Source organism: Bos indicus, chromosome 4, assembly GCF_029378745.1.
Source record: "Bos indicus isolate NIAB-ARS_2022 breed Sahiwal x Tharparkar chromosome 4, NIAB-ARS_B.indTharparkar_mat_pri_1.0, whole genome shotgun sequence".
Classification (NCBI taxonomy): domain Eukaryota; kingdom Metazoa; phylum Chordata; class Mammalia; order Artiodactyla; family Bovidae; genus Bos; species Bos indicus.
In genome coordinates this window covers 98,933,490-98,957,730 of record NC_091763.1, presented here as the reverse complement: position 1 = coordinate 98,957,730, position 24,241 = coordinate 98,933,490, and the positions used below count along the sequence as shown (strand labels likewise).

Here is a 24,241-nt window from a genome sequence, read left to right as displayed (position 1 = left end):
TTTAAAAAATCATATTCATTTTTCTTATTTAGAAGTCAAAAGCCATCTGGAAAGCTTTTTAAGACCTCATGAAGACAACAAAGAAAATAAAGTGGATGATACTTATATAAAAAGTAGCATTCAGTCAAGTCAAATCTGAAAGCCAGTAACCTGAAATATGCATTCAGTTTTCTAAACTATGTTTCAAAGTAGAGAAGGCTGATGTAATCTGAGATTCCCATAGGTATTTTAGAATTCAGTGTCTTTCTAGGATAACTTCAAATTATCTTTCCTTTTGACTCTTTTTCAGTGAATCTAAGAATTAAAAATTAAATTAAAAATTAAAAGATACAATTCTGAGACTATTCTATAATGCTTCCAAGCCTATCTGTTCTGGGTGTTCCGGTTCATTAACTTCATTTTAATTATAAATTTTAGGGTAACTAATCAACCAAAGGTTATACTTTTATAATTAAGAAACCTAGTGCCTACTGTGTTGTATCATAGCCAATGTTTACTAAATTAATCTGAATCTTAGAGTTTTGATTAATAACTATTTATAAATAGTTTACTTATAAATAAACATTTATTTATAAATGCTTCTCTTCTTTCTTCCAAACACTACTTTTGGATGTGTATAAACTATTAATAAAAACAAAAAGTTTTCCATTTCACTGAAAATAAAGTTAACTGTCCATATCTTGGTTTAAAAGTCTTGGGTTTTCTAACATCTTTCTCTATTCTTTTTTTCCCCCTTGGTAGAACATCCCAATGCTAGAAAACAGTGCACTATTTAGAGTCTAAACTTTAGACCCAACTTGTGTGTTAAACACTCTCTATTTCAGAAAGAGTGTTAGTAAATACTCATCTGAGGTTGACCCTAACTCTCATCTACTTCTGCCCATCCTCCTGGGATTAGCTGAAGAAGTTTACTCCTCTAGACCACAAACTTGGTCTTTCATTAGAGAAATTTTTGATTATATAGTTTGTTCACTGTTGGACTCTTTGGAGCTTGGTACGAACCCTGTAATTCAATGATTATCTGGTCTCACAATGCACATGTTAATTGCAAATAACACTTAAGAGTTTGAGTATTAGAGCAAATAGGCCAGCTAAAGGGAATCTGCTGCTGCTGCTGCTGCTAAGTCCCTTCAGTTGTGTCCGACTCTTTGCAACTCGGACTGTAGCCCGCCAGGCTCCTTCGTCCATGGGATTCTCCAGGCAAGAATATTGGAACGGGTTGCCATTTTCCCCTTCTAGGGGATCTTCTGATGTAGGGATCGAACCCATGTCTCCTGCATTGTAGGCAGATGTTTTTACTGCTGAGCCACCAGGGAAGCTCAAAGGGAATCTACTCTTACCATATTAATATCATTTGCCTTCATGAGGCAACTAAATAAACATAATGGTCAAAAATTACATGGAACAGAAGTCCACTATCCTTAATAATCAGAGAAATACAAGAGGTAAGTTTCTTCATTATCTCTAGAGACAAAAACAGGAAGTCAGAATTCCAGTGGTTTGTCAGGAGAGTGATGGAACCTCCAGCACTGTATGGATGGTGCTGGTACTCAGGGAATACTCCAGAGGCCACCAATGTTTCTGAGTCCCCCCGAAAGTTTATTTTTTTTTAAAGACCATTAAGAAAAAAAAGTCTTTATTGAATTTATTAAATATTACTTCTGTTTTATGCTTTGGGTTTTTTTTTTTTTTTTTGCCTCACGCACGTGGGATCGTATCTCTCTGACTAGGGATTGAACCCACACCCCTTGCTTTGGAAGGTGAAGTCTTAACTACTGGACCACCAGGGAAGTCCCTAAATAGCTGTTGAAGTAAGCAAAGTTCTGCCTTGGTACACAGATATAAATTGAAGTAGCTGTTTTTTCATTCATTTCTTCAGCATTGAGTATGAGTCTTTGGGGAAATAAAAGTAAGATGTAGTTTTGGATTTGGAGTTGCTTTCAGTTTGGTGGGGGAAACAGACATGTGAACAAATAAGAAATAAAATGGGTGATAATAATTACTGTACCAGAAAAGTGCTACGGGAAACCCAAGGTGGGAAATAAATCACTTTGACTGGGGACTCTTCCAGAGGATGACTGTTGAGATGGGGCTTCAAGGTAAGAGTTCACCACTGATAAGAGTTTCAGAAGGAAAGGACAGTGGTGTGGAGCAGCACAAAATCCCTCTAAGCCTGAGGGCTTTTGCTCACTTAGATGCAAAATCAGACAGGTAAGTGACCTAACAGCAGGATTTAATTCTGAATGGGATAAAGTCATCATTTTAAAATCTTTTGAATTTTCTCTTCAATTCACCACTAGGAAAGGGAAGATAAAAATGGTATCTTTTAATCTGCATTTGAGGTCTTAAGGCCTCTCCAGGGGTGACAGGCTCTGGGGAGAGTGGGAGGTAACATTTTACAGCGTTTTCTTTGAGTCAGATTTTTGAAAGACTTGAATGCCCGAGGGCCAGTTAGACAGCATAACACAGCAGAATGTGAAGTGTGAACATTCTTCTGGAACACATTATATGACCAGAAGGTCTGAAACACAGTATATGACCAGAAGGAAACTTGCCACAACACACAGAGTTAAATGGAAGTGAATTTGACTTAAATGAATCATACAGGCATCTCTACCTGATAAGCGTTTGTCATGTGCAGCCCCTGACACTTTTGATGGTATTTGTCTATATGTCTTTTCATTTTCTCCGCTACCCTGAGAAGTGTTAATTCTATTTTACTGCTGAGGAAGCCCAGATCTGCTCAACCTTTATACAGGGTCCTTTTTCTTTAATCATTGATCTAACAGGTACTTTCTTTCATGGAGTTAGAGGCAGCTGGAGGGGTCAGGCGCAGCACAATGCAGAGAGAAGAGCACCGAAACTAAAGTAAATGACAGAGTTTCCAGACTTAATGCCGCCACTGACTGTGTGCTCTTGGATGTGGTGCTTTGCAAGTCTGAGTTCAATGATTTGAATTTCTAAACTCTTTCCTGAGCATGCAGGGAAGAGAGTCTTAATTTCTGATCACATAACCCAACACGATGCCAGGATGTTTCCTAGCAGTAATTCTGGCTTCAGTCACCATTCTTACCGAAAACTAACTCCTTTCTAAAGGGCACGTCTCCCTAGTTCACACTACCATCGCTCTGATAAATGTTTCAATGAGATAGAACTTATATTCACGTGCCTCTGGTATAAGACACTTAGAAATGAAAGGATTAGGAATTTCCATCCTGCCTCAGCCTTGAATTTTATAAAAGCTTCATCCTGTTCAGTTCATAAACCATGGAGCTTCCATAGCAATGATACTCCCTGGGCAGCCAGGATATACTCTGAGGGTGCTGGCTCAGAAAACATACATATATTAGGAATGTTTTGCTTTCATGGTTAGTTAGGTGGGAAGAGTTAAAGGCTTTTGAAAGGGGAGTATCAACAAGGAAGGGCATCAGATATCAACTCCTTGTATATCACAACTTTTGTCCAAGTCCCCTTAAATAGTAATTTCTCATCCTCTTCATCAAGGAAGGAGAAATGGCCAGGGAATATTAGATCTCCAAAATGGGCCCCTACTAAAAAAAAATTAGATTTACACAACAGTTTTGATTAGAGAAACAGAAGGACTCGTCAAGGAGAGAGTGGGCAGAGGCATATAGCTACTATGGCTACCAACAGTGCCTTGGGAAAGATGCAGTGTAATTATAACTGCTGAGGCGCCTTGTCTTGGAATCTGCACGACAACCCATCATCTCATCATGTGTGTCTGTTTGTTCACTTCCTGCTCAGGAGTTTTCCCTATTAGGCTCCTGATTTCTCCAGAAAGTCCTGCCAACAGTGCAAAACTTTCTGTGGGAATGAAAAATGGATTGACTACTATTATACTGAATGGACACAGCAGAGTTACTAGCTCCAAAGATAAAGTCTTGTTTCAACGGCCTAGTTGCTGGGCCCAGCTCTGGAAGTTATCTAGTTTTCATTTGGAGAGCCCCTCATTGTGCAGAATTCCCATGGGCAGTAAGACCCAGACCACTTAAGAAACTAAAAAGCACATATTGAGCAATCTTCTGGAATCTACCAGTTGGATCCCTAAATAGTATAAGAAGATGGAAGCCAATGAATATGTGACATGGAATAGAACATGTCACTCACAGTGGAAAATATGAACATCAGAAGAATTTCCTATTCTAAACAGTGTGCAGTTTAAAATACACTCTCTGGAGACTCTCCTGAATGTACAGGCTTATGGCTGCTATTTATAGAGGCTGATGTGTATTTTACCAAGATTTTTATTCCAACAAAGGAACTGTATGTGATGTAGGGGGTTATTAAAATGGAAAATACACCCTCACATTTTAATTTATTTAGTTGGTAATAATCTCAGATGTAACATCAAATCTCACTAATCTAGAGTAACTGAAAGGACTCCTGCATTGCAGGCAGATTTTTTACCATCTCACCCACCAGGGAAGCCCAAATGAAAGGAAGGCCCGTACAAATTATGTAATATTTTGAAAGAAATTCTGTTTTGAAAATATGTTCAAGAATGTCTGGTGACTTCAACCAGACTAAAAAAATTAGAAAATTGTTTAAAATTTGCATACATAAAAATGAATTATAATTAGCAAATTAAGTCTTTAAATGAGGGTGAATTCTTCCAAAATTCTTTAAAAAGTTGTGTTCTCAAGTGCTTAATAACTAAGCCATGGAATGCAGCTTGCATATTTAACATATTAATCAAATCCTTTATTTACAAATAGTTCAAATTTATACTTTTCAACAGTCTCATAAAGATTTTAAAATGGAAGAATCTGAATATTAATGAAGATTTATGAGACTGAAAGCTGATTTTCCGACTCCTGATGAACATTACCTATTTTATAGCAAACTCATGAAAAGAACTGGTTTTGCTCATAAGGTATGCACATTATTCTTCTTTAACTTCATTCACAGATGGATGAGAATCCATTTATATAGCCACTGTTCATTCCAACATGCTCATGTTTCACATCCAGTGGTATGTTCTTGTAACAATGTTAAGAACTTTTGGGCTAATAAAGGTCAAGAATTTCCCTAGAAGACTTCAAAGCAACTGAGATAGATTCTCCTTGAATAAGAATTTGGAATAGTCTGTAATCATTCCTGTCCACTATTCCCACCTGGTCAAATGATGGCTGCAATGCAGATCTCTTATGCTTGGCTGGTCAGTCAGAAAACCAGTGAGCAGAATAGATGTATTCAGCATACATATTTGATAGCCTTCATTACACTTTATTTGATTTTGATGAGCATTCTTTGCTTGTAGAGAATTCTTTGTTTGTAATACTTCTCCAAAGTTCCCAGCTATAGACACAGAAGGACTTCTTTGGTCCTCTATGTTTAGAAAGGCAAATTTGTTGCCCTCTCAGAGAATAGAGGGCTTCTCAAGAACACCTTCACTTGAGTCTGGAAAGAATCTTTGGAAAACTTTGGATCACAGGGTCCTAGTAAAACTATCACCTAAGTTCATATTATCTTATTTAGAATTTTATTTTTCAAGGTTCTAGTTACCTCTGTGGGTGGGGCGGTGGTGGCAAGGGAGTGGGTTGGAGAGGGAGTTTCAGTGGTACTAGAAATGTTCTAGGTCTTAAGATGAATAAGTTTATAGTGTATGCATTACAATGATTTATAACCTCTGTATTGTTGTCGTCTAGTTGCCCAGTTGTGTCTGACTCTTTTGCAACCTCATGGATGGGGATTTCCCAGGCAAGAATACTGGAGTGGGTTGCCGTTTCCTTTCTCCAGGGGATCTTCCAAACCCAGGGATCAAACTTTGTCTCCTGCACGCTCCTGAGCCACCAGGGAAGCTCTATAATCTCTGTACACATTACATAATATTATTTCGTATGTATTGGCTTTTCATAACTAAAATGAATAAAATCACTAATTTAGAATAAAGTGATTAAAAGTTATTTTGTAAAAATTAGGCACATAACTTCTTTATTTTATTAGTACAGTTTTATGTTGAGAGTCTTTAAATTACTTCTTTAGCTGTATTGAAACCACAATTACGTAATATGAAAAAAAGACCATGATTCAACTAGGCAGGAAAAAAAACCTATTTAGAATATGTGATTAACTAATACATAAATTATCAAGATAAAAAATTCTTGATATGTTAGATACCAGACTACCCTATATTTTTATCTTGGTTTCAAACTAGTATGGAAGAAAAAAAGACTTTAAAATAAGGAGGTAGATTTTCTTTTCAGCATGGAGACTTCATATCCATAACTCTCCCATCACTTTCAAAGTGACTGCTAGAACAGATTTGAAATAGAGTAGATTGGAAACCAGATTGTCTGAAGACATAGGGTCTGTGCACATGCTCAGTGATTCAGAAACCCCAGAATGTAGCTGGAGAGGGGTTGAGTTTCTTGGGAGATGACTTTAGAGAGGGCTTTCCCAATAGCTCCTTCCTTACTCTGTCTTCTAGCCAGCTGAAAACTAGCACCGACAACATTTACCATGCACTAATCATGGGGCTTCCCTGGTGGCTCAGATGGTAAAGAATCTGCCCGCAATGCAGGAGACCCAGGTTTGATCTCTGGGTCTGGAAGATTCCCAAGAGTATGCGTGCCTGGAGAATTCCATGGACAGAGGAGCCCGGTGGCTATAGTGCATGGGGTTGCAAAGAGTAGGACATGACTGAGCAACTAACACTGTCACTTTTCCTTTTCAATCATATCATGTATTCATGCCATATATAGCATATATATTCTACTATCTATCCATTTGTCTATCATCAGTCATCTATCTACCTAGTGCTTTGTAATCTATATGAAACCCCACGAGGAGGAACTGTTATGAGGCCATTTTTCTGATGAGAAAATGGGCTCAGAGAGACTAAGTAGAATCATCTTTCCTAACCCAGCCAGGACTCGCACCCAAGTCTGCATGATTCTGCTTTCTGGGAGACATCCTCATGTCTGAGTCCCACTCAAAGCTGCCCATTCTCCCAAAAGATTGTCATGATAAAGGTGAAACGTGAGATCCTCTTTAATCATATCAGTTCTTACCCCTCTCATTTTTAGAGAGAAAAATCCTTTGATGAGTTTGAATTGCTCAAATAAAACTGGTAAGGAAGGAGAAATCCTACATGATAACTTAGTATCATAATTAAGCTTGGTATAAAGAAATCTTGCCAAGACAACATATGTCAAATAAAATGCTTCCAGAATTGATGGCAACGGGGTTCTCTTTGGAAAATCACCACAGTTTTCTTTTCCTTCTTGACTAAGATGGCAAAGTTCGATTCCTAGTTGCTAACAATTAACTTTTCATTGTGCCTATCTACTTATCTTTCTTTGCTTTTCATTTTACTCACTGTGAAGTAATCTTACAGTCTCCTTTTATTTTGTAATATTATCCAAAAGCTGTTTTTAAATTTAAAAAACATCTTACACTCTAGTATACACTATTTTCCCCAAAGCATGCTCTATTTTCCTAATCAATAGCCATGGCATCTTTATACACACTTCCATTATTCAAGAGCCTGCACTGTGCCAGCAGGCTCTGCCCCAGCTTAGCTGGGTGATCTTGAGGAGGTCCACATCCCTTGAGATAAGTTTCTTCTTATGTAAAATGAACTTTTAAAATTCATTAGATCAGGGATTCTTGGCCCCATGTTGAAGGGCCCCCACGAGGTCTGTGGATGGAGGACCATGACGCCATTGAAAGTAAGTGCCAAGGTTTGTGGGTGCATATATAAATTTTTCTTGGAGGAGTCTCTATATCTTTCATCAGAGACTCAAAGTAGTGTGTGGTCCAAAAAAGAAAAAGTAATATTCCGCTGAAGCAGATTATCTATAAAGTTAGTGACAGCCATAGATTTCATGAGTGACGATGTGACTAAGTCCCATCCTAATGGTAAACACAATCTTATTGAGAAAAATCCAAAGAAAAGTCAAGAGGATTTATGCTAACAACCTACTTTGGCTAGGAGGGAGAAAATTTGATCTTCTCTGTTTCTATTTTTCTGTGAAATGGGAATAACATGGGAGATTTTTTTTGGAGGGCAAAGAAAACAATGACTTTGTCTACACATGTAAGTAATTTACCTGAATAAGCATAAAGGGTAGTTCAATCAAGCCCAATGACCTCATTTTCTCTGTTGCCACATAACTTCTTTGAATGATTCCCCTCTGTATCTTAGGGAGTTATTTTGGCATTGTAGAGATGATGGATCTTCAACCAAGACAGCCAGTTGAAACAGGAAAAATTCTATTGATCAATTTATTACAGTGAGAAGGTTTTGAGATTTAGGGCAGGCAGAACCAGACTGTGCTCCACAGCTATAAGAATTTGGACATATAACTTAATCTTTCAGACATGCAGTTTCCTCAGCTATAAAATAGGGATAATAATATCCAGGTCTGCTGTAAGCTGAATGGGTCCCCCCACTAGATTCATATGTGAAACCTAATCCCCAGTGTGATGGTATTTAGAGCTGGGGACTTTGAGAGGTGATTAGGTCATGAAGGTGGAACCCTCATGAATGGGGTAAGTGCCCTTTTTAAACAAGACCTCAGAGAGTTCCCTCACTCCTTCTGCCAGGAGAGGACACAGTAAGAAGTCAGCTGTCTGTGAGCCAGGAAGCAGACCCTCACCACACAGTGATTCTGCTGTTGCCTTTATCTTGGACATTTTAGCTTCAGGAACCATGAGAAATAAAGTTCAATTGTTTATAAACCACTCAATCTATGGTATTCTGTTATAACAGAGTGAACAAACTAAGATAATGTCATACAGTTGTTTTGATAATTAAATGATATAAGGTGTATAGGGGCTTTCCCGGTGGCGCTAGACATAAAGAATCAGCCTGCCAATGCAGGAGACGCAAGAGACGCGGTTTTGATCCCTGGGTGTGGAAGATCCTTGGGTAGGAAATGGCAACCCACTCCGGTATTCTTGCCTGGAAAATTCCATGGGCAGAGGAACCTGGTGGGCTACAGTCCATGGGGCTGCAAAGAGTCATACATGACTGAGTGACTGAGCATACACACACACACACACACACACACACACACACACACACACCAAGTGTATAAAGTGCATCACCTAGCCTGGCACGTGGCTGATGCTAAACAAATGACGGTTCCTTTTCCTTTTTAACACTGGATGAAAAATCTGGTTATACTTTTTTCAACTTGAGAACTATTTTTGCTGAATTGAACTCTTCGGGTAATATTCTCAGTTAAGTTTTATATGCTATATTTAAGATAAAGACTTATAATGAATGAATTGATTAATTTCATAGCTACAATATGTGATTTTGAAATACTCATACAGCAGTTATATTTGTGCAATAGACTTATTTATGGTCAGAAGTTTTCATTCTTTCCCAACTTCAGTAGAAAGTATTCAGCAAGTATCTTAGCAAGTGTCTTAGCAAGTGTACAGATCAGTAGAGGAAAGAAGGATGAAACAAATCATAATGACTGACCTGATGGACAAGTGAAAATTCAAACCCAGTAAAATATTATTTTGTACCAAAAGCCTACCAAAACATTAATATGACTTTAATAATAACAGCTAACATTTATTGAGCATATACTCTATGCCAGTCATTGTGCTAATCTGCCTACATGGGTTAACTAGCTTATTGTTTACAATGATCCTGTAAGGTAGAATAATTATCCCCATTTTTATACATAAAGAAATTGAAGCATGAGATGTTTAAGTTATTTGTCATGAGGTTACCCGACCAGTAGTTGTCAAAGTCAGGATGGAACTCAAGTCTGTCCGACTTCCTCATTCACATACTTAACCACTACATTGTCCTGTCTCTCCTCAGGTGAGTGAAGACTGATACATTATAAGTCATATATAGAAATTGTTTAGAAAATTTCAGTACTATTTTATTTATTTCTCTTTTTTTTCAGTGCTATTTTAAACTATATTGACTCATGTATGTGCCACATTTTTTTCCATCTAAGAATGAAGTTACAGGTCAGCATGTGAAGTCCTTAAGAATCTAGATTTTTCATTCCTACTGAACAAGTGTCACCTCAAGCAGATCCTGAATTCTTGATCTACTGATCCTCATAAAGTAGGATACTTTTAGGACTAGAAGAATTGTTAGGTTAGTGGAAATTGGTCCAACTATGCCATCTTCATCGTTTATAATTTGATCATTTATACATCAATAGAGGCAATAAATAATGTCTATTTATGATGTGTGAGAAAGAGAGCAAGAATGTGAATATGTGTATATATTTTGATTTTCATGTGACTAGACACAAATAAATAATTAAAGATCCTTTAAGTGAAAATTACCTCCTTCTCTCAGTGCCCCTACATTCAAGTTAGGCTGACCCTGCTACTGCTGCTAAGTCACTTCAGTCGTGTCCGACTCTGTGCGACCCCATAGACGGCAGCCCACCAGGCTCCCCCGTCCCTGAGATTCTCCAGGCAAGAACACTGGAGTGGGTTGCCATCTCCTTCTCCAATGCATGAAAGTGAAAAGTGAAAGTGAAGTCGCTCAGTCATATCTGACCCTCAGCGACCCCATGGACTGCAGCCTTCCAGGCTCCTCCATCCATGGGATTTTCCAGGCAAGAGTCCTGGAGTGGGGTGCCATTGCCTTCTCCGAGGCTGACCCTACATAACATCAAATAAATATAAGAACCTTACAGAAATATTTTCAAATCTCTTTCAAATGAATTACTTGAAAAAAATCTTTTAACTTAAAAGTAAAAATGCGGATACAAATCTTAACGATTTTTTGTTCCTCTGGAGTGATGAATTTGCTGAGAGAACTGAAGGGAAGTTTTGAGCAAATTTAACTCCTCTAATAATTTAGACAGTTTCAGAGGAATATTTTATTTAACTTCCTAGTTGAAAATAATTTTCTTATTACAGAGTAACAAAAAACTGTTTTGATTTGAAATTTCAATGTCACAGCACTAAGCACTATAAATAAAAGTGTTTTTGTATAATCATTGATTGGTCACACCATTAAATCATGTAAAAAGGTTTCAGTGATAGAGTTCTGGGAGGCCACTACTTAGCCTCAATGAACTTTAAAAAATTGTTTTTTTTTTTTTAGTGAAATAAAAATATTTACTTTCAAATGTCTAATCATCAGTATATTTCAGAGGCCTATAAAAATGCATGAACGATGACAACAGCATGAGTGTTTTCGCTCCCTCTATTTACATATATGAGCCACTGAATCTGATAACAACTGTACAATAGCAGCCTTTCTTCTGATCAGAAAGAGAAACTCACATTCGGGTATGGAAAGCAGGAGCTGGGAATGCAATGAGTGCACGTCTTGGAAGGCAAGAGAGCTGCTTTTGAAAGCAAGCTAAATGCAGGGAAAAGTATGTCTCACTGAAGCTCTCTTCATGGATAAACCATCACTGCAGGTTTCTCAGCAGATACCTCAAAGCTCAAAACCCTTTTGTCCAAATGTAATAGAAGATCTCAGTTTAAATTGATGTGAACTCTTAAGAAGAGTCAATCCTAAAGAGTTTCACAAACCAGTCCATCCTAAAGGAAATCAGTCCTGTATATTCATTGGAAGGACTGATGATGAAGCTAAAGCTCCAATACTTTGTCCACCTGATGGGAAGAGCTGACTCATCTGAAAAGACCCTGATGCTGGGAAAGATTGAAGGCAGGATGACAGAGAATGAGATGGTTGGATGGCATCACCAACTCCATGGACATGAGTTTGAGCAAGCTCCAGGAGCTGGTGATGGACAGGGAAGCCTGGCGTGCTGCAGTCCATGGGGTCGCAGTCAGACATGACTGAGTGGCTGAACTGAATTGAACTTCTTACTGAGACAGACCTTGTTACCAGTCACATCCTCAAAACTCTTCACTCAACAGCAAATTCCTGCTCTTCATCTTCCTAAGGTTCCTGTGTCCTTTGAGAAGTGTAGAAAGAAAACCTCCATATTTTTTGTTTTGCTTTACGGTACATATAAAATATTTCTTCAATTTTTTGTGTGTTGCATAGAATCAGATTAGATAAGTAATTTAATATTGATGTTTATTGAATAACAGTCAATAAATAAAAGTAATCCAATGAGTAATAAATAATTATTATTTAAATAATTTAAATACTAGTAAATTGTTATTTAAATAATAAACACTAGATGATTAGTTGGAGAAGGAAATGGCAACCCACTCCAGTGTTCTTGCCTGGAAAATCCTAGGAACGGGGGAGCCTGGTGGGCTGCCCTCTATGGGGTCGCACAGAGTCCGACACGACTGAAGCTACTTAGCAGATGATTAGTACTGTGTTAATACTTACATGTATTATCTCTTTATATCCCCACAAAAACCCTATGAAGTGGATAGTCTTATTTCCCCCATTTTACAGATAATGAAAAAGAATGTTAGGAAGAATGAATAATATGTAAGATCATGTAGCTAATTAGCGGCAGACCTTGGATTTGACAGCACAGCTGTGTAATGCTCAAGTCCATGCCCTTGACTGCTAAGCTCTACTGCCTCTCACTGTTAGGCCTCTCCGTGTTGCTTCGTTTACACAGAACGTGTGTTTTATTCACACATACGTTTTATTGGTGCTGTGTCCAGTCCATTTTTGCCAGATACACACAAAATGCTTGGCATTGCGGGTGGGGGGGGACTTGTTAAACAGAGAGAGAGCTGAACTTGACCTCTTTGAGAATGTATCCCTTTGCCCTACATTTTGCCCTTTGAAAATGTATTCCCTGATGATACAAAAGGATGTTTACGCATAATCCAGGATAGATAATTAGGAGGAGATGGAAATAGAAACAAGCGGATCGAGTGTTGATAAAGATGCACATGGACCAGGGGGAAACACATCAAGATGCACCAAGAAATACAAGGCAGAACTTCTCTTTTTTTTTGAGACAGGACTTCTTTGGTGGTCCAGTGGTTAAGACTCTATGCTTCCATGGCAAAGTTCACGGCTTCAATCCCTGGTTGGGGTCTAAGATCCCACACGCCGTGCAGCATGCCAAAAATTTTTAAAGAAAGAAAAGGAATACAGAGACAGAGGTAGAAAGGGATTGAAATAAAAGAACAGAAAGGGAAGCAGAATGAATGAATATACCTATTCATTTTGTATCCCCATGACATAGGTAAAGAATAATAGACAGCAAAACAAATTGTTTGTTCAAATAGGTAATTGATTCAGAAGTACAGTTTAATTTGAGATGTATACAAATAGCATTTTTTTCTTAGAAATAAAACATTTAGGATTTTCACAGATTATCTGATGAATTCATTCTGCCTATTGAAATTTTTTTCTTCCCCTTTTGATCAAGTTGGCTCTAAAGTTACTAATTCATCTATGATACGCACTTTGTGGCTATTGGGATACTGCCTCGATTGGTGAGAGCTCATCCCTTTGGTTCAATATAGTATCTTGTACTTTAGAGATATTCCATATTTTTTGTACCAAATAGATACAACAGATAGTCTTTGGATTTTTACCAGATCTAAAGACTGAATGAAGTATTTCCTTTACCAAGTCTAAAGTCTTCATCTTAAGGACTCAGAGTGAAAGTCAAGTGAAGGACAAGGACAAGGGTTAATCGCTCAGTCACGTCCGACTCTTTGTGACCCTGTGGACTGGGGCTTGCCAAGCTCTTCTGTCCATATGAGTCTCTAGGCAAAAATACAGAGTATGTTGGACAAGTGAATAGTAAAAAGATGCATAGGTTAAGGCACGACAAAGAAGGGAAGTATATTTTTGATGTAACTAGGCTCCCAGTCTAGGTGATGGCAGGCAAAATGATTTGAAATGCACTGGACTGCAAACCCTTGGAATGAGGTGTGAGCACAAGAGTCTCAAGGCAGTTGAGGTGCAGTGAAGAACTGTCAGTCCCAAACCCTGAAAAGCCAGCATGGCCCAAAATGTACAGTTATCTTTTTAAGTAACCTTTTTTAAAACTCTATTTCTGAGACATAAAATGTGTAAAGAATCTGGTTCATTTTAATTCATGGTTTTAACATCTGGTGAGAGTACAAGTTTTAAATTATTTATCATTGCAAAGTAGAACAGCACCTGCTAGTCAAACTCAATAACAACTAATTAAAATAACAGGGTATTTTTATTTGGAAAGGGTTTGTGGGTAAGAAGAGGAAAAGTCAACAGCCTCTTATCTGTGTTACCATTTTCCCCACACTCTCTGCAGGGCTACAGCATACAAAGGGCATAGGCCATCTTTAAAAACTATCAGTGAATATCAGAGTACATATTACATTTAAGGACGTATGAGTACAGTTGCTTGATCACCACCTGGCTTTACACAGGTTGAAAAGAATTAAGCACACTTTCCCCAATTCTGTCATTCTGTTGGTCTATCCTCAGTGCCCCCAAATAAAGCTTGAAGCAGAGTAGAAGCCCAATAAAATTTGATGAATGAGTGAGTGAGTGAATGAATGAGCTTGCAGCCTTGAGCTTTAGGGCCACTCCAAATCAAGGCTGAGTTCTTTCTTTTAGTTCCATAAACCCAAAGGAGAATTTGATCTTCTCCATCCTGATCCCAGGTACAATGCCAAAGCCTATAGAATCTTATTTTTCAAAATGGAAATCTGCCTTATTGTTTTATTTGCTTTTAAGCCAAGAAACACATGATCACTGTAAAAACTAGACAATACCAAAAGCAAAAGAAAAATAAAAATTTTTGCCAATCCCTTACTCCAGTCACAGATGAAGAAGCCAAGATTTAAAGCTAAAAGAAGAGGGACTTGCCCAGGGTCTTATGCCCTTTCAGATGCTTTTAGATGGCTCTTAATTCCTGATTCTGGACATCTGTTTCCTGTACACACCCTGAAATTTCCCATCAAAGTTGGTTGGACCATACAGCCTGACCTTCACCATTTCCATAAATGATCAGATTTTACAAAATCCTATAGGGTGAACATGGGATTGCTTAACAAATTACAGAATAACATAACTAAAGTGTTCCCCTTGAAACATTAAACTTAATACATGCAGATATGAGGAAGTCTTAAGTATTTATCTAAAAAAAAGAAAGAAAGAAAGAAAAGGATTCACATGAACTATAATATCCCTGAAGAAATGTAAGTTAAACAGAAGTAGTACAAATTTGTGTGAATTTGTTTTAGGTTATTAAGTGTACCTAGCTAAGCTTTACTGGGTGTATTTCTTTCACGATTGACTTTAAAGGAAGACATATCCTTCCACACAAAACAAAAAACTGGAAGGAACGAACCGTGTAGACGTATGGAAAATTCTTAGGCAAAATTCTAAAAGAATGTAGCTCATTCACTGTAATTATAGTATGGGTGTAACCACAACAAATTCATCCTATTATTCCTTTCCTGTTGAGTTCCCATTTCCCAATTCACACAATCAAGGAAGAAGTTGAAGATACTGACCTAGCCTGATGCCCAGCTTCCTGTACCCACTCTTGAATCCCTCTAGCCTCAATTCTGTTAGATCTGCCCCCTTGTCCTGGCCTGGTCTGTATTCTGATTCTGCTGTACTTTGGTGTCCTAGCACATCATGAGGAATATAAAGACAGAAACTATGTCTATTTATATTTCCCCATTTTTCATGGTTCCTAGCAGAAGGCAATGGCACCCCACTCCAGTACTCTCGCCTGGAAAATCCCATGGATGGAGGAGCCTGGTAGGCTGCAGTCCATTGGGTTGCTAGGAGTTGGACACGACTGAGCGACTTCACTTTCACTTTTCACTTTCACACATTGGGGAAGGAAATGGCAACCCACTCCAGTGTTCTTGCCTTGAGAATCCCAGGGACGGGGGAGCCTGGTGGGCTTCCGTCTATGGGGTCGCAGAGAGTCAGACACGACTGAAGCGACTTAGCAGCGGCAGCAGCAGCATAGTGCTGATGCTGAACAAACATTCACAGGGTACAGCATCTTGTAGACCTTCAGGAGAAACTGAGGTCACATAACACATCATTGGAAAGGATAAGAGGGACACTCCAGTGGGTCTGGACACCCCTACAGAACTTCCATATACACTCATCATGGTTGTCCCATGCTATCCCTGGTTCTCCTCCTCTCCCTGATTTTTTGTCTCCTGTGATGGTTTCCATTTCATCTTTTATTTTTTTTAAGATTATTTTTTCTTTTTTGATGTGGACCATTTTTAAAGTCTTTAATGAATTTGTTGCAATATTGCTTCTGTTTCCTGCTTTGTCTTTTGGCCACGAGGCATGTGGGCTCTTAACTCCCTGCACCCTGAGGTAGAAGGCAAAGTCTCAGTCACTGGACCAGTGGGGAGCCCATCCCTTATGTATTTATGACCTCTCTCTGTCTCCACTTGCTCTCATATCACCATTGCTACCATCCATTTTCTGTTTTTGTGCTACCGTCGCTACACTGAGTCTGCCCAAACTACTTCTCTAATAATAATTTTTCTCCCATTTTGAATAAAGATTGGAGTGTCTATCTTTCAATGTCTGAAGGAAATCTCTTTTTGAATGTGGTTTTACCTGAAATTAAGCACTCTCCCCATGCCTACCCAAGCATGCAACACTTTCCAGTTTCCCCTTCCAGTTCCCCAGACTTACAATCTGTAGGATTATCTTGAATTTCTCCCTCTCCTGAAAGATTTGCTAATTCTCCCTCTAAAGATGCTCACATTTGATCTTCATTTCCACATTTGCTGCCCTGATTCAGTCCTCATCATTGTGTGTTCAACACTAACCTTTCCAGTACCCCACACTCTAGCCCACTGTAGATAACATCCCACAGTATGTTTTCATTCTTGGTGAAGTCTCTGTTGCCTTTTATATGAAATAGAAACACCCAAGATATACAAATCTAACTCATTCTTCCCTAAGCACTCAGCAGGTTTCTTGCACCAGGATTCTTATTCCCTCCTCTGAGCTTCTGCAGATGTTACTCCCTCCTCTACACAGCCCTCCTTGTATTCGTTCATCAGCACCATTGTTAACTTCCTCCATGACTCTCCACTTCCAGGGAGCCTTTCCTGGCTAGTTTCATCACAGTATGATAACTGCCTTTCCTGGCATTAATGTTTAGTTCTGGTTATATCGCTCTGTTGTTTCTTACTTGTTTAGCTAAGGATAATGGTTTTGAAAAATAATAACATACAAGAAAGATGGTACAAATGAGCCTGTTTGCAGGGCAGGAATAGAGATGCAGATGTAGAAAATGGACGTGTGGACACAGCGGGGGAAGGGGAGGGCGGGACGAACTGGGAAAGTTGCATTGACATGTATACACTACCATGTGTATAATAGCTGGCTAGTGGGAAGTTGCTGATTGCATGGAAGCTCAGCTCTGTGCTCTGTGATGACCTAGGGGGTGGGATGTGGGGGTGGGGTGGGAGGGACGCTCAAGAGGGAGGGGATATATGTATACATATAGCTGACTCACTTCATTGTACAGTGGAAACTAACATGACAGTGTAATGCAATTATACTCCAATAAAAAAAATAGTAGCATACATTTATGTGCCAGGTACTAGTCTAGGCCATTTATTAAGTTCAATAATCTTCACAACAACCACAGAAGCTACATAGATGTCATGCCTATTTTACAAATAAGGCAGCTGTGGTGTAGAGAGAAGTCCCTTGCTCATGGCCACAGAGCTCATAAGTGAGAGGTGGGATCCGAACCTACGGAGCCCAGGTACTGTTCATGGTACCACGTGGCATACAGCAATCTACTCTGACCAACTTAATCAAAGGCAGTAATCTTACCTTCTTCTTTTGAATTCTCTACACAAATAAGTAGATCCCATGCTTTAAATCCTGGAGGAGGGCACAGCAACCCCCTCAGGTATTCTTGCCTTGAGAATCCCCATGGAGAGAGGAGCCTGGCAGGCTACCAGTCACACAGAGCCAGACATGACTGAAGCAATTTAGAACACGTTTTAAATATATTTTGCTATCAGTGTAAGTTTCTAGTTTTCTACTACAGAATCACTAAGGTATTCTCTTACTACCATCTTTTGGAATTACTAATATTATGAGGCAAAATCTATTTGGTTTTAAATAACTTTAACATTTTTCTTTCTGTGAATGCCTATTCTGCTTTCTCAAATGAATGTCTGAGTTAAGTGACATTAAACGCCACTGTCCTTTGCTCTGAGGCCTAAAGATTTAAAAGATGCCTTTATGTCCTGTGTTTCGTATGTCACTGCTTTATTTCCCCAACCTGCCCTTGAAAGTCACACAACAGAGGCCTCACACAACACAACAACTTTCAATTACAATCTCCACAATAACACACTCTGCCAGCTACTAACCCTTAATATGTCCATTACTGGATTTGGCTGCTTTTCTCATAAGAATAAAAATTTGTCCTGAGGTCCATCTGGATCTTATTGCCTTTATTCTTTCAGACCGAAGACTTTCATTTCCTAAATGGTTTCAGTATTCAATATTTGTCTTTTTTTTTTTTTTTGGCATTTCAATATTACAAGTGATTTTAAAACTTTTATCTATACATTGTCTTTGCCATTTAAAAGTCTATGGATAATATGAAAGACACAGATTAAATCTCCAATCTCTCTTTTTCTTGATGTTTGTTTCCCCAGAATATAGAGTCTTAATGGCTGGGAATATTTACTACAACTGCTTTGGCAAACAGATTAGCATGCCATATATTTGGCCCTTGAGGCCCATGATCTTTGAGGCCTGAAACCAACATTGTGTATAACAGAACAGAGAAACCTTACCTTTCTGCTTCCAGACGCATCTCTTCTCGCTTTTGCCTTCTGAGTTCTCTGCGACGTTCAAAATCATCCATGGTGTGGGTTCAGATTTAGGGAGACCAGAGAACGTCTGGATCTAAAGGGGAGTAAGCAAAATCGATATCATCGATGAGTCATCTCAGCCCCTCACCATTATTTTATCCCCCTTTTTGTTTATTCTTAAGAAAAACACTTTAGAAGATGAATGAGGTAGCCAGTGATCAGTTTTGGACTCCCAAGCCAAGCTGTGTCCTTTATGTGCTAAATTCAGTCCCATTCATGCAACTTAGAGACAAATAAGTAAAATCCCAGAATCTCAGGGTTTTTTTTTTTTTTTTTTTTTTTTCCTTTTTTTTAAAGCAAAGACCTTGAGAGACAGAGAGGTCTGATGACTTGAAATATTGCTGGGATCACTCGAAAGCTACTGACTGATATTGTTCTTTGTAACCTGCTGAACTACAGACCAAAGTTATAAAAATCAGTGAACAGAGAAAGAGAAAAGGGAAACACAAGTGAGAAAAAGAAAAGTGGCAAGAAAAGGAATGTCTGGAACTAAGAGAAAAGCAGTAGTAAAGAGAGAAATAAAATAATACAAGCATCCAGACATCATTTGCATATCCTAAAAGAATATTAATATCAGAATGATACAGCAAGAGTACCATGACTAAACACAGTGCAGCAGCATTTTTCAAAGCAGTTACATATGATCAAACTGTTTTCAGAGCTCAGAAGTCACTGCTTTTTGTAACCCAACCATTTTCTCCTTTCCTACCTCCTCCGCGATGGTTTTAATCCCAGAAAGATCTTCCCTTTCCAGCTCTTCAACTGAGGAGTCCGCTTTTCCTGCGTCTCTGTGCCATGGAGTCAAGTATTCCAGAATTCCCCTGCAGCCCCCAAACCCAAAATGACTACCAGAAAAGGGGAAGCGGGCTCTTTTTGTCCTTGCTTTGTTTACAGAGCTGTCAGTGGTTAGTTAAACTCGGCCTGGAATCTGGCATTTAAGGCCTGCTTGAAGATTGTTTCCTGTGTGGAGCGGGAGGCCTCCACTTCCTCTGGAATCCTAGACTCTGTGCTGCACTCAGATCACAAAAAATATTTTCCAGCCCTTTCTGTGCACATGAGACAAGCCATTTGCCCTGCGTAAGAAGAGAGAGACGTGCAAAACCTGAAGCCATCCCCTAATGGCATCTTTGTGTGAGGGAGTGAAAAGCAAAACTTAGACTTTAAGGCCAAGTTCAGAAACCTTGTGAAATCACTAGATGCTTTTATTTTTCCAAGCATTTCCCCCCCTTAAAAAAACCCACAAAAACAAAAATAAAATCTCAGCCAACCAAAACAAAACGATACAACGTTTGAATTCCCCCTCCCTTCTTATTCCCTAAGGTATTATTTATACTGCTCATAAATCCTTTAGAAATTCAAATTTGGGTGTTTATTTGGGGATTTTTGACTTTTCAGTGTTTTTCTATCTGCCTCTCACAAAGAGTTTTTTCCAAATATTTAGCTAGTTATAAAGGAAAAAAAATCAGTTTTCTTTTTTGAAAAATTACTTCAGCAACCAAGAAAAAATTCTTTATATTTTTCAGTCTGATCTCTCCATAGTTATCAGAATGGAAAAAAAAAAGAAAGTGATTCAAGGGTCTCCTGAGAGGCCACGTGTCTCCCTGGGGTGGGCTCCTGTACTAAGCACAATGCAGGGTGCATGAGGACAGCCCTGGGTGCAGCGGGGCAAAGGCTTCTTCCTTCAGTAAAGTCTTTTGTGGTATATACACCACTACTGGAATAACTATAGCAACAGCAAACAGAAACAGGAGAAAGAGGTTCTGTCTGTAAGCAAACAATTTCACTTTTCTTAATTTATCTAGTAGCTTGAAGAGCAGTCTCTAAGCCTCTGGGTCTCGCTCCAGCCTCATCAAGCCGAGGAGTCACGCTGGTGGTTTGCTGGCAGCGGCAGCTGGGTTTTTTCTCAGACTATACCTCTAGTGCAGGTGCCTATGAGTGGTGAAACAAACATTTCCAAGCAGGGAGGAGATGCGCACGGCTGGCAGAGCCAAGCGGCATCCTGGAGCATTCGGGAAGTGCAGCTAATTAACATCATGTGGTCGCTGTGGTTGGCCACCCTCACCGGCTCTCGACCCACGCAAATTTTTTCCCCGACCCATTCCCTCCTCCTACTCCTCACCTTTTATCATGTGTGTGCGTGTGTGTGTGTGTTAGCCACTCAGTCATGTCCAACTCTTTGTGACCCCATGTCCTAGAGCCTGCAAGGCTCCTCCATCCAGGGGATTCTCCAGGCAAGAATACTGGAGTGGGTTGTCATTCCCTTTTCCAGGGGATCTTCTGACCCAGGGATTGAACCCGGGTCTCCCACATTGCAAGCAGATCCCATCTTTTATTATTTGGGTGTTTTTCTTCTTCAACCATATAGGAACTCTACCTAACCAGGTGTTTGCTCGTTGAATGAAGGCACTAGGAGGAAGAAAGAGGGAGTGAGCGCTCAATGAAGCGTCTACACACATGATGGCTTTCTGGGCTCTGCTTGGCGGATGTGTGACGGGTATACTTGAGGTGGTGGAAGAAGCGCATTTCTGTACCGGGTGGTGCGGGATGACTCTCTTTTGGGACACGTGCTGTGTTTGGGGAGAAGTTGTCTGTGCTTGTGAACATGGCTCTTTGCTGGTCCCACTGTAGGATGGAGCTGGAAGTCTTCTCAATCCTCATACCCTTATATCATCACAGAACTTCTCTGAACCTCCCTGGCACTGTTCCTCGTAAGGAGAGCCATGTCTGGGGAGAATTGTAAGTGAATTTTCCCCTCTTTTGGAAGCAGCAGCTCCCATGTCCTCAGCTAGTAATCTCTCATTTCCTCCCTGACCCCCAGTCGATGCTGAACTCCTTCCAGTAACATTGGACAGGAAACAAACTCTCCATCAACCAAGTGATGACATGTCAAGGCAGAGAGCTTCTGTAAACAGTGGGGCTCGTGAGTGTCGCAAGTGGACAGAGTAGCTTGAAAGACAGACGCAGACGAAGGGAGGTAAGTATCCACGAATGTGACAGATGGGTTCTTGAAGAGCTTTATGAAATCTAAATTTTTGTGCTGGGGAGACTGTAGTCATGCTACTGAAAAACCTTGGTGTGACTCCTTTTATCAAGGGAGAAAAAGCATTTTACAAAGGGCAGGAGAACCATCACCTCCTAATATACCTGTCTTTTCAATATGGGTTCTCAAATACCAGATTTTCTTAAAATAGGGCATGTCTATGCTGGTACAACTAAGGAGTAAGTCAGTGTCAGAGATTTCAAATTACTTAACATGCTGCCCTTCCTTTGGGTAGCGGCACTACCAAGCCGATGACACAGGTGAATGGCGCTGTGAGCGGGCCTCCTGTGTGTCTACCACGTTTCTCACCTCCATGCAGAGCATCCTGAAGCTTCCTCCTTCCCTTTCCTTCTCTCTGCTTTCTTTTTCCCTCTCAACTTCTTTTTGGGGGATGAGGAGATACTCATCAATATTTCTTCGGTCATTTCCTTTTTTTATGTGTCTCATTCTGTGATACTTTCTTTGTTTCCTCCCTTATTCATTTCCCTCTCTGTATTGGGAATTAAAATCTACTTATTAAATCCAATCTAGGATTCTTTTCCTTAAAAATATTGAGTTTAATTTCCAATGTGCGTCTTTCAATCATGAATTCTAACTATTATTATATTTCACCTTTGCAAAGTTTTTTTTTTTTTCCTTTATGGATATGTGACCTTCACTAGAGATATTTCCTGAGACACCTTTATAAGGAGAACTAGTTTCTGCTTTTGTTTGGGACAGGGTTGGTGGCAGGTAGGAAGTCATCTTAAATATGTGTGTGCACATATGTGGGTGTGTATGTGTTTGTGTGTGCATGCGTGAAGTTGCATGTATTAATATGTATATTCACACACATGCACACAGGTGTAAAAATAGTCAAGGCAGTAGGTGGTAGCTAGCTGGCCAGTATTGGAGAAGGAAATGGCAACCCACTCCAGTGTTCTCGCCTGGAGAATCCCAGAGACAGGGGAGCCTGTGGGCTGCTGTCTATGGGGTCACACAGAGTCGGATATGACTGAAGTGACTTAGCAGCAGCAGCAGCAGCAGCAGCAGCAGCTGGCCAATACTCCATTATTAGGGGGAGAAATTTGTAGAGAAAGCTAAGTTCTATCTACCTTCAAATCATCATAAAGTGAATGGTGAGTGATTGCAGGAGGTCCTTGGAATTTGGGGCAGTGCCAACACTGGTCTCAGAACACAGCAAGAATAAAATCTGTTGTGTCAGGGATGCTAAGTCAATGCAACTTTCAAAAGTAACCAACATGAATCAAATATGTACTATGTGCTGGATCATATTTTTTAAATTAAAAAATAAAATTTTTTTAATACATTTTTTTTAGTGTAGTTTTAAGCTGAAGGAACAATAGAAATGGACCAATGAACTGGTTCCAAATAGGGAAAGGAGTCCGTCAAGGCTGTGTATTGTCACCCTGCTTATTTAACTTCTATGCAGAGTACATCATGAGAAATTTCAGGCTGGATGAATCACAAGCAGAATCAAGATTGCTGGGAGAAGTATCAATAACCTCAGATATGCCTATGATACCACTTTAATAGCAGAAAGTGAAGAGAAACTAAAGAGCCTCTTGATGAAGGTGAAAGAGGAGAGTGAAAAAGTTGACTTAAAACTCAACATTCAAAAAACTAAGATCATGGCATCCAGTTCTATCACTTCATGGCAAACAGATGGAGAAAATGTGGAAACAGTGTTAGATTTCACTTTCTTGGACTCCAAAATCACTGCGGAAAGTGACTGCAGCCATGAAATTAAAAAACACTTGCTCCTTGAAAGAATAGCTATGACAAACCTAGTGTATCAAAAAGCAGAGACATAATTTTGCTGACAAAGGTCTGTATAGTCAAAGCTATGGTTTTTCCAGTAGTCATATATGGATGTGAAAGTTGGACTATAAAGAAGGCTGAGCACAGAAGAACTGATGCTTTTGAACTGTGGTGCTGGAGAAGACTCTTGAGAGTCCTTTGGACAGCAAGAAGATCAAACCAGTCAATCCTAAAGGAAATCAAGCCTGAATATTCCCTGGAAGGGCTGAAGCTGAAACTCCAATACTTTGGTCACCTAAGACAAAGAACTGATTCATTGGAAAAGACCCTGATGCTGGGAAAGATTGAGGGCAAGAGGAGAAGGAGGCACCAGAGGATGATATGGTTGGATGGCATCACTGACTCAATGGACGTGAGTTTGAGCAAACTCTGGGACTTAGTGAAGGACAGAGAAGCCTGGTGTTCATGAGTTGGATATGACTAAGTGACTGAACAACAACACAGTTTAAGGAAAAACTGAGCAGAAAGTAGAGTACCCATATATTCCCTCACCTTTACCCCGACCCTGTGTTTGCACTGAACTGTGTATTCCCCTCCAAAAGATACGTTGAAGTCCTAACCCCCAGCACCTCAGAATGTGACCTTGTTTAGAAATTGTGTCTTTACACATGTAGTCAAGTTAAGATGAGTGTT

The 24,241-nt window shown here is 39.5% G+C and overlaps 1 protein-coding gene across 5 annotated transcripts in view; it reads right to left on the bottom strand.

Annotated features, from left to right (window-relative positions):
• CALD1 (caldesmon 1) overlaps nt 1-24,241 on the bottom strand; it is a 205,095-nt gene that overhangs the window by 88,554 nt on the left and 92,300 nt on the right. For 4 of the 5 annotated variants that reach the window (XM_070787336.1, XM_070787340.1, XM_070787341.1 and 1 more), the window contains exon 4: nt 18,670-18,781. In XM_070787336.1, coding sequence (XP_070643437.1) covers nt 18,670-18,740 — 71 coding nt within the window. In that variant the 5' untranslated portion in view covers nt 18,741-18,781. Of the gene's footprint in view, nt 1-18,669; nt 18,782-19,456; nt 19,819-24,241 lie in introns of those variants that run through there. The other variant, XM_070787338.1, reaches the window with a different exon arrangement.